Raw genomic sequence first — 16,025 nt, 5'->3', positions numbered from 1 at the left:
AATAGGTCTCGCAGGCATAACATCCGGATACGAGGAGTGAAGACGGCGGAAGACACCAAAGATCTCTTTGCATTCACCAAGGGCCTATTCCGCCATATCTTGGCGGCCCAGGAGGACGCTGAGATCGTCTTGGATAGGGCGCACAGGGTCGGCCCACCCCGAGCCCCAGGCGGCCCTCCAGCAGACATACTTGTATATGTTCAGGACTTTAAAACTAAAGAAGCGATCCTCACGAAGGCAAGGGCCCTACACCCTGTCTCTTACCAGGGACACTCCCCGGTGCTTTACCAAGACTTGGCCCTGATCACCCTGCAACGCCGTCGACAATTCCGCCCTGTGACTGAACATTTATGGCAGCAGGGCATTCCATATTCGTGGGGTCACCCGTTTCGACTCATCTTTCGACTCAATGGCAAGCTCCACCAGCTACGCTCCCTCTCCGAATCCTGCAGATTGCTGGACTTGTCATTGCCAGGTGGGGAAGAGGAATGTCAGAGTGCGGGCTCGGGGCCCGAGCCCTCCACATCAGGTTGGCAGCGGCAGGGAGGGCGCAGGCGGGTCTGGAGGCCCAAGAAAACAGACATACAAGGAGCCAGAGGGAGGCATTGGCCTCCGCGACGAACGCACTTGCCGGGGCGACCCCCGGCGCCGAGTGAGCGGCAGGTGCCTGTGGCCTAACGCAACTAGTCCAACAGTACCCGGGGGACGGCGGGGGGAACCGGAACCCCCCTTCTTTGGTCACACTATGGCCCCCACCTCGACGTTCCCCTGGTGTTGCCGAGGAGACGAACAATTTTTCCGGATCTTGACTTTCTTGTTGGTTTTTGTCAGTGTCTTTTTCACTGGAACATTTGTTTTGCAGTGTTTATTTTTTTTTTTTTGGGTCTGGGTTCCCTCGTCCACCCTTCCCTGTTGCACCTAGACAGCCGCCGCACACTGGCTTTGATCGCCCGGGTTGCCGCTCACATTTGCTACATATAACCACCAGCATACAGCGCACTCCACTTTATTCTTAGACTATAGATGCCACGCACCTCCCTTAAAGTCCTTACGTTAAATGTGCGGGGGCTGAATAATCCCATCAAACGAAGAACAGTCCTTAGCTACCTGGAAAACTCGAAAGCAGACATATGCCTCCTACAGGAGACCCATCTCTTGGCTAAGGATAAACACAGATTGCGATCCCGGGCCTTCCCATAACAGATGTTTTCTTCTGCCAAATCCAAGACGGCTGGAGTAGCCATACTGGTCTCCCGATCCTTCACCGGTAGGGTCTTACACAAAGGGGCAGAGATCAAGGGTAGACTACTCACTCATCAGTTTCTACTGGGAGGGGTGACCTTTAGTGTTGGTTCCATTTATGCACCCAATGAAGGGCAGATAGCTTTCCTCCTCAATGCTCTTGACGAGGCCACTGCAGCCTCGGACCGCCGGCTACTGCTGTGCGGCGATCTCAACATTGTCTTCGACAACACGCTGGATCGTTCCTGGCAGAGAACCAGTCAGGCGGGGGTTCTTACGGCTGTCGGGCGGGCCCGCCTTCAGGATCTGGGGTTGTCGGACCTGTGGCGCCACTTTCACCCGACCAGTCGAGGTTACACCTTTTATTCGGGGGCGCACAAAACATATGCACGCTTAGATTATTTCCTCAGCTCCCCATCACTTCAAGCCCACGCATTGAGCACCAATATCTTAATGGCCTCCTTCTCAGACCACTCCCCGGTTCTGGCCACCTTCCAGCTCCCACCTACCTTGCAGCCCCTTCGGCACTGGCGCCTGCGCGATACTACATCAACCCTCTGTCATCCAACAGCTCCAGAAAGCCCTCACGAACTTCCTCACCCTCAATGCTAATACAGACACGACACTAGCGACGCAGTGGTTGGCGTTGAAAGCAGTTCTGCGGGGGGAATTTATAGCTATTTCCTCTGCCCACAATCGTGAGCGAAGCCGTAAGCGGGCGGAACTCTCCCAGCACGTCGCGGAGCTTGAACAGATGCATCAGAGAACCGGCGCCTCCCGGGCCTGGCGACAGATCTGCATAGAACGAAAGCAGCTTGCAGCCTTGGACCAGGATAGGGCCGAGTTTGCGGCCATCAGGCTCCGACACGCATACTACACGGTAGGAGACAGGTGCGGCCGCCTTCTAGCAAACAAACTGCGGGAGACCAGGCAGAAGCGGGGGGTACGCATGCTCTGGACCCCGGGGGGGGGGGGGGGGGGGTGGAGGGGTGGGGGGGAGAGTCTATAACTGACGACGTAGCTATAGCGGAAGCATTCCGAGACTTCTATGCCGACCTCTATACCGGGCACCCCCTGGTCACCCAGGTCAGCGCTGAGTACATAGCTGCGGCCCATATGCCCTCCTTAACCCCTATGCAAGCAGATCACTTGGACAGGGCTATTCAGACAGAGGAAGTTATCTCGGCCATCTCCCGCCTCAAGCCGGGTAAATCGCTGGGCCCAGACGGCTACACCGCTGCTTTTTATAAGACATTTTGCAGCCAAGTGGCCCCACTTCTGACGAGTTTGACCAAGTGGGAGCTATCCCGGGAGAAATGCTAGAGGCCGCGATAGTGGTTATTCCAAAGCCAGGGAAAGATAGGACAGCTTGCAGTGCGTATAGGCCCATTTCTTTGTTGAACATAGACATTAAACTATACACTAGCATCATAGCGGCTCGATTAGCGACGCATATGGCCTACCTGGTGGCACCTGACCAGGCGGGCTTTATTCCACAGAGGCAAACAAGTGATAATACTAAGCGCATTTTACATCCGATTGAGAAGGCATCCCGTACACAAGGGGAATATATGCTCCTGGCCATTGATGCGGAGAAGGCCTTCGACAGAGTGCACTGGCCGTATCTAGAGATGGTACTGGTAAGCGCTGGGTTTGGGGAGAAACTACGTACTAGGATCTTAAACCGCTATCGCTCTCCCATGGCGACAGTTCGAGTTAATGGCTATACCTCCTCCCGATTCCCTATAGGGAGGGGCACTAGGCAGGGGTGCCCCCTATCGCCCCTCCTATTCGCACTCTATATGGAACCTTTAGCTCTTCGGGTCCGGCGGCATCCCCTCATCACAAGGATTACATTTGGAGGAGACATTCACACCATTAGTCTCTACGCGGATGATATCCTGCTCTCCCTATCCGATCCCATACCGGCTCTGCGCGCCCTCTTTATCGAGCTGTATGGCTTTGCGCAGGGGTCGGGGTTCAAAATCAATCTCGAAAAATCCGTTGCGCTTAACATCTCACTCTCCCCGCACACTCTGGCCCACATCCAGGAAGAGCACACTCTGAGTTGGGCATCTACCTCGGTCCCCTATCTAGGAATCCACCTAGCCCCAACCCTTCAAGCCACTGCGGACATTAATTATTCTAATCTCCGCTCCCACATACGTAAAGAATTGAACAGCTGGAAAACGTATACGATCTCCTGGCTGGGCAGAATCGCGGCCATCAAGATGACGGTCCTTCCGCAGATCTTATACCTCTTTCAGACCCTTCCCCTTCGCCCTCCACCAGGTTGGATCCAACAGACTCAGGCGGACCTAGCGCGCTTTATCTGGCACGGCCACAAACCCCGTTTCCGACATGCGGTAGCGGCGCTCCGACCGAAGAGGGGTGGGGTAGGGGTGCCCGACCTTCACCTTTATTTCCATGATGCACAGCTTGGGTACTTAGTGGAATGGCACCAACTGGAATCGGAGAAGCACTGGCTGTTCCAGGACCAAGCGGTGGCAGCCAGGCCGCTGCAAGGCATTCCCTTCCTTCTTAAACAGCATAGACCTCCCAATCTTTATGCTTCCTATATCACAAGCACGATAATGTAGTCCTGGGATCGCACTAACATTGCCCACCAACTGACTTCCTTCCCGTCACCTCTTACCCCCATATTTGATAATCCAGAGTTTCATCCGGGCGCAGATGCCCAGGCCTTTCGCGCCTGGCGCTCCTCCTCTTGCAGATCCTTGGGTCATCTTTTTGACTTCGACGGCATAATTACATTTCCGCAGCTCAAGGAACACTATGGCCTTCCGGAATCAGAGTGCTTGCCTTATCTGCAAGTCAGACACTGGGCACTCCACCCGCATGTCAGACCCCAGGCGCAGCGTCTCCTGACCCCTTATGAAAAATGGCTGGTAACGCGCACGTCTGATAAGAAAATAATCTCTGACCTCTACAAAATGCTCCTGGATACTGCCACACACACATACAACGCAGGTCGGGCTCGTTGGGAAAAGGACCTGGGCAGATCCCTAAGCCATAAGGAGTGGGAAGGCATCTATCACAGAGCACGGCACTCTGCATATCACATGGGGCTCACAGAGACTCTGACCAAAATTGCCACTTACTGGTATTATACGCCAGAGCGCTTGCATCGCTTTGACTCTCGCCGGAGTGCGCTGTGTTGGAGGGGGTGCGGAGGGGTGGGCACCCTGGAACATGTTCTCTGGAGTTGTACCTGTATACAGCCCTATTGGTCCCAAGTTCTGGACGAAATAGACTTACACTTTGAGACACAGCTTCCGCGATTCCCCACGTATATTCTTCTGGGCTTGCCCAACCCTCTGACATACCCACTCAAATCCCGGAGGGGCAGGCTGATTGCCATTGCCTTAGGCGCAGCGTCACAGAACATACTGGTACACTGGCGCTCTGCCCAGCTCCCTACACACTCTGGATGGCTCCAGAGACTATGGATGGTGTTAGGCATGGAGAAACGTACTCTTACTTTAGCTGGTAGAGGGTCCGAGTTCCCAGAGTTATGGAGGCCTTTTCTCACTCTATTGGTGTCTGAGTTTCGTGAGTTAACCTGCCCCCGCTACCTTCGGCTGCTGCGTTTGGCAGACACACAGATCCCAAATACTACTCCCCAGAATCACCGCAAGCGGCGGCGTTGACCCTCAGACGCTGTCCTCCCCAACCAGTTGAAGTGGACGAGGGAAAGGGAGGGGGGAGGTACTGTTGGGGTTTGTATCATTTCGTTATGTGTTTTGCTTTTCCTTTAATTATTTACACTCGCTCCATGTTTATTTCCCTTACGTAACGGCAAGCCAGGCAACCTGGTTGCCTTATTGGTACTGTGCCTCTGGAGTAGAGGGTGTTGTTTTCAATGTTTGTCTGCAATCAATAAACAGATTTAAACCATAAAAACGATATGATAGAACCTAGAGTCCTTTTCTTTCATGGGAGCAACATGGATTAGTTTAACAGGCTGTATACAAGAGAATCTATTAGAACTGAACACTGGCTTTAAAAGGTAGTAACCAGCATATATAGTAATGCGACATATGCGGTTTCGACTCAAGCTTTTAAAAAGACCTATATAGGTCCTTGAAGAGGTAGGAAAATGTACACTTAACGAACATAACACAAAGCAGAAGGTTACAGTTCCTCACAAATGTATGAGGAAAAAATAAATTTTTAGGATGGGCTGCACAACGGTATTTAAAGAGCGATGGACAACAAAGGCATGCAATCAAAAACCGGATAAATACATTTTTCTGATCCATGACATGGGGCAACAATACTCAGCAAGTAGCTGAGGGTTGGCACAGAAGAAACAGGAGGGACAACTTGCATATATTTATCAAACAATACCTGTTCACTCTCTGTATGTTTTCTTTTTAATTTCTCTTTCGGCTGTTTGGCTATCTCACGCATTTTCTTTTCACTCATCGTCTTGCAAAGAGGTAGACCAAGAGACTCTGGGATCACATCAGGCTTCTCAGTGTGTTTAGGGAGAAGGGACAGTGCAACATGGTTCGCACTAGAATCAACACTGTGGGAAGAAACCGAATATACAGCTGCTAATAATATCCTTTTTCTGTCAAGGTCAACATTATTAGTTCCAACCAAATCCCCCAATCCGTCGACCCCCCTCCCCCCGATTTGCACCTTTCCCATATTTATAAGTATCCCGCAAGTCATTGGCTCTCAAAAGGGGCAAATGACGTCACAATCTGGTCTAGTACAGAAGACAGATCATACTGGTGACAGAAATACTGCCCGGTGATCTGTGGGCAATCTTTGATTTTGGGGGTATTCACAATCAGAAATAATTAATAATGAAAATAACCGTATTTTTTAAACAGTCCTCACCACAAAATAAATCAGCTCATGACACTTAACCACCAGGTTAACAATGCCTGATAATTATCATTTCATTAAGCAGAGAAACATCAGAAAGAATGAGTTGTTCATTCGGACCTGCCAAGATGTGAACCTGTAACCTACAGACACACACACAGGCACCATGTGTACAACCAGATGTACCATTCAACCAGTGATGGACGTAATACAGAATGTGACTGTGCAAAAAATGGACATGCAACAACTGTAGCTTCTTTTGCATTTTTCCCGAGTGCGGAACCCCCAAGTCCACTGAAAGGAAAGGTAACCCAACATGTCGGGCACAGTACGGCCATGAATGTTAGATGGGTGGTGCTCCACACCTGGCACTGTAACCAAGCCTGCCTATCCCTTATGGTGTTCGCTTTTTAAGGAACTTAGGTAGACCGACTGAGGATTTAAAGACAACGCTTCGGCTTACTGATGAATCTGGCCATTCCCAAATAATGGGATCCGAAGTGCAGCAGAGGCTTGCAAACAAGGACGTTGATTTTGATGTATACTATAAACACCAGACGAAGCCTGTGGAAATTAAATTTAATGCACCCAGACAGACTACTTTCAGCTTTCCAGCAGCTGGGTTCTGTGCAAGCCGCAGGCTCCTACTATCCAGACTCAATTTACGTTCAACATCTAGAGTATTACATAGGTTGACGTTATCCAAATCAGGGCACAGAAGCATCAGTGCACTCTTCAATGGTTAAAGAGCAGCCGGACTCTAGAATTATTTGGGCGCAGAGGCAGCTGTAACAGCGCGCAAGTAGCAGTACACTTTGTTATACTGAGCTGGGTAGATCTAACATAGTATAGTTCAGAATAAGCTTTGCACACAGAAATAACTCGAAATTACAGCAAGCTTTAAGCGATAACTAAACCGACAGTTCATGAGAATGAAGGTATATCCAGAAGATATATCCTCCACTCCAAAGTTAGATCGTTCTCCTCCAAATGCCCTTCTCATGATTTGATTGTGGCCAGGAAAATATGTCTCGTTTTCCCGCAAACTGGAACCCCACATGCCATTACAACACGGTCGTTACAAAAAATGTCCCTGCTGTGTCTGCTAAAATAAATCCGGGGTTGGGGGGAGATTCTTTTTGAAGGCCAATGGTGACCTTCAAAAACCGCTCTTCAAAGGCTTCCGCCCCTGGGGAAATGTCCAATAAGTAAAATGTCCAGTTCTGCCCTGGATGCAGCTACTTATAAACCAAACAATATCCTGCTACTCTAAAGAAGCATCCAACAGCCTCACAGGATTCAGTTATGTGTGTTAAGTAACCCAACAGGACCAAGTATACAAAGAAATCGATAAAGTCAGCTACTCAGTCTTGGGCTTCCTCAAACCTGCAAATCTTTATCCAAATTATTCTCAACTGAGGGTTTCACACTAGTAAGCCCTAAAATGCCAGACAAAAGGCACCCCCAGTTGTTAAAACCATGTCTAAAAGTAACCCAGCATTATTTTGTGGTGAAACCTGGAACAAGACGAGCCACCTAGCTGACAGCAAGGTCACCAAGTGACAAGTTCATGTGGCTACAGTGCAAAGCTTCAGAAATCAAACTGAAGTTCAGAAACAGAAGTGGGCAGAAGAATTCACTGGCCATTTGGAGATGAAGTTTAATTCCCGCCATAATCTTTTGCAAAGGATATAAAAACATGAATTAAGTTTAACTAGCCCACTGTGGGGGCTGGAGCGTGGTTGTAAACATTGTAGAGGACGATTTTTGAAACAAAAAATTACAGGAAGAGGAGAAAGAGTGTAATGGAACTGACCTCATCATTCCAAGAAGAATGTGTTTTTGAAACTTACATTTGTCACATGCCATTGGCGAATGGCTGGATCATCCCTGTTTTATTGTTTGTATTCTGCTGCTTGCAGTATTGTTTTTCCAACTACAAAATGCAGGACTGCAACTATCAGAAAGCAAAGAATAAAGGAAGACTGGATAGGCTACTCACATGTGACAGTGGACAAAACGAGAACTCTGGAAGCAGTCACCAAGACCCATTTAAGATTCGTACATAACACATTTGAAGATTTGTTGAGCAGAGGAACAATGCCTGTGGTTATTCCCAAGTAATAAATAGCAAAATTGTTTAGTTTCCACTTTTGCTGTCCATTGGAACCTTAGATTTTGATATGCTTCCATTATATTTACCACCCACCAAACTAACCTCTACAAAAGAGATGATTGTTGTGGTGGGTCTGTTCCTCACGGCAAGGAATGTTGACCTTGGCTTCACTTGAGGAGTTATTGTGAGTGACTCTGATCGATCCCTGCATTCTTTTCCTTGTAGCGTACTAGGTAAAGGGAGTAACCTGGCTACTGTCCCAGTCGGCGGCCATCTTAGGTCAGGCCCCGCCGGTTTTACTTTGTTCAGGGGTTTGTTTCTCACTTTCTCTTTATTGTTTTTGATTGTGCCGTTTTTATTTCTCAGTACCTCCACCTGGGAGAGTAGCCTGCCCAGTAGTAGCGGATCTACAGAGCTCCAGTTTGGTTTTATTGGCCTTTTTTGCTTATTTGTCAAGCCTTAGCTACGCCCTTCTGGCTATTTAAGCATGACAGCTGCACGGATGCGCTAAGTGGGTGCGCCAGTGGCGCACTAAAGACAAGCCCGTCATCACCCGTCCGTGCCTGGACGGTGCCAGGACCCTTGCTGGTTCAGTGTCAGCCGTTGTGTGCTACATGGCTAACGAGCTTGTCCAGATTGCTCCAGTCACTGCAGAGGACTGTAAGCACTCTCTAGATGTCTACAAGAGTGAAAATGGATGTTGTAAGTGTGAGTTTGCCTTCTCGAGCCCGACTTATGAGGGACCCGAGGGTTGCAGAGCAGGTCCCACCTCACCAGTAGTTCAGTGCTATTTATTGAACTGCTGCTTGCTACTGACTCATAAGCTGGAGATTAATGACTTCTTGATAGATCACCAGCCACTGGTGCTTTATCTGGTTGAAACCGGTCTTACGGCATCGCCTGAGGTACTTGAAGTCATTCCACAGGATTATGAAATCCAGAGGCGAGAGTTCAGCCCAAAAAGTAGGAGGATTTGCGGTTATTGTTAAAAAGCATATCCCGTGTAACTTCTTAGAAGTAGAAATTGCGGGCTGCAAGTCAGCTTTCTTTTCACTATCCTTTTCCAGTAACCATACTGCAGCAGGATTTTTGATTTATCGCCCACCAGGCTTAACCTCCCAATTTTCAACTGCTTTAGTAGTCATTCTACCTGCCTTACGAACCACATTCTACCTGCCTTACGAACTACGTTACTCAAACTTTCTAATCCTGGGCAATCTTAATTTTCATTTTGAAGACGGAACATGTTGTATGATAGTGTCTCTTATAAAAGACGTAGATATACTGCAATTCACTTAACTGGTTCAAGTCCACACTCATAAACAGGGCCATACCCTAGATCCCAATTTTGCTAACTCCGGTGGCATGGTCAGACCACTTGGGTTTCCCTTTTCAGGTCTGCATGTCTGGTTTGGCACACACTCCCATCAGTAGACTGGTGTTATAAAGCTCAAATGTGGTCCAAGGTTACCCCTGTCACCTTTATGACTACTTTGAGTGCAAATTGCCCCTCTCTTAGTAGCTGTGCTAATTGAGCCAACTCCTAGGAAGACACCTGAATTACGGAGTTTTCGGATGACATTGCACCCATGAAAAACTGTAATGCTACTCGCTCTCCGCCATCAGCGGAATGGTTTGGTGAGGAATTAAGGTTTATGGAGAAATAATACAAACGCCTCGAACATCTCTGGCACAGAAACTATAGCACATTAGAAAAAGCTAAATACATTGAGTCCCTAAAAGGATATCATTAGCAAATCAATCACACTTGGAGGCAGTACTACGCACAAAAGATTGAGCATGCTCAGAACTCTTCACTGGAGCTTTTTCGGATTGTGAAATCCTTATCCTCTTTGAAGAAGGCTTCTACTTCTATTACTCCCTTAGTAGAGAACAGTAAAAAGATCGCACAACTTTTTTCAGAGAAGGTCGGAAAGATTTAGGACTCCTTTCCTAAAGAAGTTAGAGAGTTCTTGTTTCCCGATATTTAGCCTTCACCAACTGTCTTGATGGATGGTTTCCTTAGTATCAACACCGCATCTGTGACAGAACTTCACACCCTTGTAGCTAAAGTGAAATCTGGCTCTCCATTAGACTCTGTCCCACCTGTGATGGAGCGTGGTTTGGAAGTCATTCTACCGACATTATGTGAACTGCTCAACCTATCGTTTACGACCGGTCAAATCCCCTGGAGTGGAAACATGACACAGTTGTACCTCTTCTGAAGAAACCCACATTGGATCCTACAAAACCAGAAACTTTAGGCCCATATGCCCGCTTCCGTTTTTCTCTATATTAGCAGAAAAACATGTTAATCAGCAGGTGATGAGGTATATGGAGGATAAAGAGCTTGTGCACAAGACCCTATCAGGGTTCTATCCTCAACACAGCACTGAGCCTGAGCTATTGCTTGCTTCAGAGTCACTAAGACTCATTGCTGAGGGAGGTAAGACGGCTGCTCTGGTAATGCTGGATCTGAGCGCTGACTTCGACACCGTATCCCCTGGCCTTCTTCTAGAGCGGCTCTGGCGGTATGGAGTCGGGGACAAAGCTTTGAGATGCCTGGCCAGCTTTTTATGGGGCAGCACCTTCCATGTGACCCAAAAGCTATGTGCATCTGGCATCTCCTCACTGCAGAAGGGTGTGCTACAAGGCTCTGCTCTCAGCCCAACCTTGTTCAATTTATATATGCATCCCCTTGCTGACGTGTTTGAGTTATGGCGTTAAAATCGTGTCATATGCCGATGACACACAGCTAATCAATCATCACCTTGACACAAGATAAAGGCAGATTTGCAGACAGGTTTAGATCATGTCTGCTGGGGTTTGCAGAATGGATGAACCACAGCTGCCTTAGGTTGAATACTGAAAAAAACGAGGTCCTGGTCTTGGGGAAACAACTCTCGATCTGGTTCACTGCATGGTGGCCTGATGCCTTGAGACCAACCCCAACTCAAACAGAAAGTTAAGAACCTCGGAATCTGGTTTGATAACATGCTCTCGTTTGATAGCCAGACAGCCAGTCTTATCGGGGGTCTGCTTTGGCATTTTAAAAGTGCTACGCAAGGTCCTTGGTCTGTTCCCTGATGCGAACGAAAATACAGTGGTCTAAGCCCTCCTGATCTTCCATCTGGACTACTGTAACGTTTTGTATCTCTGGGCCACTCAAAGCAGTCTACAAATGCTTTAAAGAGTACAAAATGCTGCAGCTAGGCTGCTTATGAACATTCACAGATACTCTTTGATGGGCTCAGCCCTTGCTAAACTTCATTGGTTTGCAATTTGGAAAATGATATCCTTCAAAGCCTTATGCGTTTGTCACAAGATTTTAAACCAGAAAGGACCCCAATATCTTAGTGCCCTGATTAAGCCGTATCATCCTAGCAGATGTCTCAGGTCTACAGGAGCCGCACTCACCATGATCCCTAGAGTAGAAAGAGCACGAATTGGAGGTCACTCTTTTAACTTCCTGGCAGCTAAACTGTGGAACGCCCTCCCAGCCGATCCGAGACAGGAACACTCAGAAGTGGTCTTTCGGAAGAAACGTAAGACCTGTTTTTTTTTTAGACAATCCTAAATTGGCTTAGCTATGTGTTATCTACCACTTTGGGGTTGAAATCCTAGCACAGGAAAACTCAGTATGGAGTAACCAGGCTTTACAAACTCGCTAACATAACAGACAGCTTACCACGATTTATCAACCTGGGCACCTCTACATTTCAGGAAGAGCAACAACCTTTTTCTGGCCGGTAAACCATAACCATTATAAACAGCAGACTAGAAAAAACATATTAAAATGCAAGTAAAACAAATTTTAGTTGAAGGCTATTGGATCTAGCGTCCTATGTTCTACACCAAGGCTTCTAGTAACCAGTACCTTTGTACTCGGATGGACTGCTGGCACTCAAAAGTTTCCAGCATCTATCAGTCTAGTACCACAAGAACAGGAGAAATGTGATGGCCACAGCGAGCCAGTGGAATGATAGTTAAAATGGGATTTTCTTATGTGCTTTAATAGCTGGTATACACAAGGCCATCAGGTCTAGACCACTATTGAATCTCAATGCCAATACTCATGATGGCTGTGGAAATGGAGTATACCACGGGGAGGGATCAGGACCATGCCTGGTGGTGTGCAGCCCTTGCAGTAACTTTGATAGCCTTAATTCGACCTTGAGGATCTCAATGACAGAATGATACACAGAACCAGGTGTGGGCTCTATAGTGACAAAAATGGTTAACATCCCTTGATTACCACATCCTCTTAGTAACAACAGGCAAAGATCTCCTGCCAACATAATTGAACTGATGATTTTTTTTTAATACTACGTATGTTTCTACTGATATTGTTTATCTAGCACAACACCTATGGTCCACCTCAGGGCACTTATTTTGGAAGACTATCATCACAGTGGATGACTATATAAACAAACACTGGTGAAAGATCAGGAATCAGGACAATCATGGCCCCACTACACTGGGAGCCCCAGACCTTTCCATCGATGCAACTCCCAATATCTTCTAGGCAGGCCACAGTCCTGACTAACTCTTGTGCCAGCTAACCAGCCTTTGCATTTCTGGGTATCCAAATCTTTCAGATCTGATCATGCCCTCGTCCATTTCACCCTCAGATAAGGGCATCTCTAAAGTAGAACCTATGACCAAGGACAGCTGTGCTGGACTAGAAATGTCAACAGACCTCAGGCAAAATATCTACTCTATGCGCTCTGGGATAAACACATCTCAAACAACAATCTCTGTCAAGTCTTCCAAAACACTTATAATAGGAACTGAAGGTTGCTCTCCTACTCACCATCTTGGAGGCAAACACACTGCTTGCTTTCCAAAGAAAGCAGCCTCTCGACAAGTCTGCAAACCCACTTTGAAACTCTGCCACCATATCTTTAGTTAGGAGGAACTCCATCATGTTTGCAGAGTTCATAGCCAACTCAAAACATCCCATCACTAAAGGTAACCAAGCCTTTAAAGTCATTAGCTGTGCCTGGTAACATGCTCTTATTAACAAAATTGACTTTCTTATCTTCTGTCCACTTATAACATAGGTCAACAATGTATACGTTTCATTTGGTGAAGTTCCATGGGACCTCATGCATGCCCTCATTTCCTCGGTGCCCACAAAACCCTATGCACATTAAGAAAGCCTAGAAAATATTCTTATGCTCCCATCCCTGCTGGAAATCATTGAAATTATGGTGATAACTCAAATCTCAGCACACATGGAATGTAACTTTTAGTCAGGTTTCCATGAACGTGGAGATCATGGAACTGAAGGAAAACTGCCTCGTTTCAGATACTAGGTCAATCCAGCACACTCAACCTCCATACTCTTTCTGTTGCGTTTGATACTGTGGACCAATTTTCCTGGTGTTCTTGATAGGTGGTACAGACCTAGTGTGGCTCAAGTCTTGCCACTCAGACCACATCCACTAGGTCAAATTGAACGCCTCCTTAATTGAGCCATTAGAAATCACCTGTGGTATTCAAAAGCCCTACATTGTTCCCGATACTTTTCATTACCTTAAGGATACCCAGTATCACATTCTGTTCTGCAGTAAGAGTGGCTCACATAGAGGCAGAACATAAATCTCTACTCTAGAAACGTAGATGACACACAAAACACCATAAGATCATCAGCTGTCACATACATGCCTAACAACAACGCAAAGTAGCTAGCTGTGCCTTACTGACATTAATCGTAGGCACACCCTCTAGTTTGTAGACTGACCTTTCACTAATAACAATAAAAGATTTATAGAGCGCATGGATACTTCATTCGTAGATTCTGCTCTGAAAGCAAAAGACACACAATTGATGGACGGAATGCAGAACAAATCAAAACATTCACCCCCAGTCATGAGATCTGGGTTAAATCCATCATTCTTTTGCTCACCATGCCACCCCACTTTAGACCTGGCCATATGCAAATCAGTCTTGACCCTGTGACTCATGGGAACAGTCCAGCCCGAACTGCCAAGCCAGGTCCTCCCTGGACCGGATACAAGCATCCTAGGACCGGTTTCGGGGTTTCAAACCTCATCAGCCAGGATAGCCTGATTCCAGTGGCACAGTGAGCCCAGGACCAACCCAGATCTGTGACTGGGGGTGAGTGTCTGAAAAGTCTCAGCGCTCCGTCCATCATCTGCTTGTGTTTGCTTTGTTCGCCCTAAGTTGGCAGGGTATGCCCAGACGTGGGCCCCTTGCTCACTTTGCCACTGGATTCAAGCTAGCCTGGCTGATGAAGGGTGTTACCCAGAACCGGTCCCAGGATGCTTGTTTCCGGTTCAGGGAAGACCTGGCTTGGCAGTTCGGGCTGGACTGTTCCCATGAGGCACAGGCTCAAGACTGATTTGTTGCATATAGCTGGGTCTGAACTGAGGTGGCTAAGTGAGCAAAAGAACGATGATGGATTCAATCCAGATCTGTCACGGGGGGGGGGGGGTTTGATTTGTTTGTGTCTGAAAAGGTTCAGCGCTCCGTCCATCATCTCCTGTGTTTGCGTAGATTCTGCTCTGGCTCAGGAGAACTAAGCTGCACCCACTACTAAAGAATTTTGTTTGTCTAAAGAACCATTATTTTAGTTTTTTCCAGAAGATAGGTTCTAAGCACTTCAGTCTAGGAGATAATAATAATACTAATAAAGTAATTTATAAAGCGCCTGGCTACACCTACTGGGGTGTCCCCGCGCTATAGAAACAGTTACAGCGAGAGTCAGATAGGGAGACAGGGCTATAGCTGGTACAGCCAGGTTTTCAGGCCTCTATGAAAGACGGACTCAGATTTTTCAGCGCGCAGCTGAGGTGGCATGGTGTTTTAATTTTTGGCTGACAGATAGCCAAATGAGCGTGCACCCATCCTTGACCTTTTAATTTCCGGTACTTTGAGCAGATGAGCACCTGTCGATCTCAGCTGCCGAGTGGGGTTGTGGGGGGTCAAGAGATCATACAGGTAGCTAGGACCTTTCCTCTGTAGACTTCGGTGACAGAAACATATGGCTTTAAAGATCATTCTTTTTCTAACTGGCAGCCAGTGGAGGGAATCAAGGGCTTTCGTCGCTGAGTCCCGCCTAGGTAGATTGAGAACTAGGCGTGCCGCCACATTCTAAATGCGCTGTAGGTATTGCAGGAGTGTGGACTAGAGTTTTTCTTGCCGATACGGGAAGAATGTCTAAGGTTTTCCTTAGCATTTTGAGGGTGCCAAAGCATCTCCCTGCCAACTTCCTAGCGTGGGACTCGAAGGATAGTTTAGGATCGAGCCACACTTTAAGCGTGAGGACGGGCTTCCGCCTCTGGGGCCACCAAGCTGAGTACCAAATGGAGGGAGATTTCCCAATGACCATAACCTCCGTCTTGCTACCGTTCAGCTTTAGGCAGTTATTCGACATCCATGAAGCCAGATCATTGATAAAGGAGGAAAACTGCATAGCTGATTCATTAGAGTCCTGTGCTATGATCACTACGAGCTGGGTGTCATCCGCATATGAAACCATGGTGATCTTGCATTTATCCATAATATCTGCCAAAGGGCCGATGTAAAGATTAAAAAGAGTGGGGCTCAGAATAGAGCCCTGTGGAACCCCTTGTAGGAGTGGCAACGTTTTTGATTGGTAAGGGTGCTGCATAACCTGGAAGCTATGGTCCTGTAAAAAGGATCGCATCCACTTTCATGCTTCTCCATCCAATTTGCGCGCTCGGAGATGTTGAAGTAGGAGTTTGTGGGATACCGTGTCGAAGGCTGCACTTAGGTCCAACAGGACCAAGGCAGCAGTCTGACCAGCATTCACCCGTCT

General features: G+C 47.5%; 1 protein-coding gene across 4 annotated transcripts in view; it reads right to left on the bottom strand.

Annotated features, from left to right (window-relative positions):
• The window catches only part of PDCD11 (programmed cell death 11), a 618,996-nt gene that overhangs the window by 79,635 nt on the left and 523,336 nt on the right, over positions 1-16,025 (bottom strand). For all 4 annotated transcript variants that reach the window (XM_085606675.1, XM_085606679.1, XM_085606671.1 and 1 more), the window contains exon 29: positions 5,614-5,794. In XM_085606675.1, the coding sequence (XP_085462801.1) occupies positions 5,614-5,794 (181 nt within the window). The remainder of the gene's footprint in view (positions 1-5,613; positions 5,795-16,025) is intronic.

Source organism: Triturus cristatus, chromosome 1_2, assembly GCF_964204655.1.
Source record: "Triturus cristatus chromosome 1_2, aTriCri1.1, whole genome shotgun sequence".
NCBI classification, from domain to species: Eukaryota; Metazoa; Chordata; class Amphibia; order Caudata; family Salamandridae; genus Triturus; species Triturus cristatus.
The sequence above is the reverse complement of the archived record's forward strand: the minus strand, read 5'-3'. Positions and strand labels throughout refer to the sequence as shown.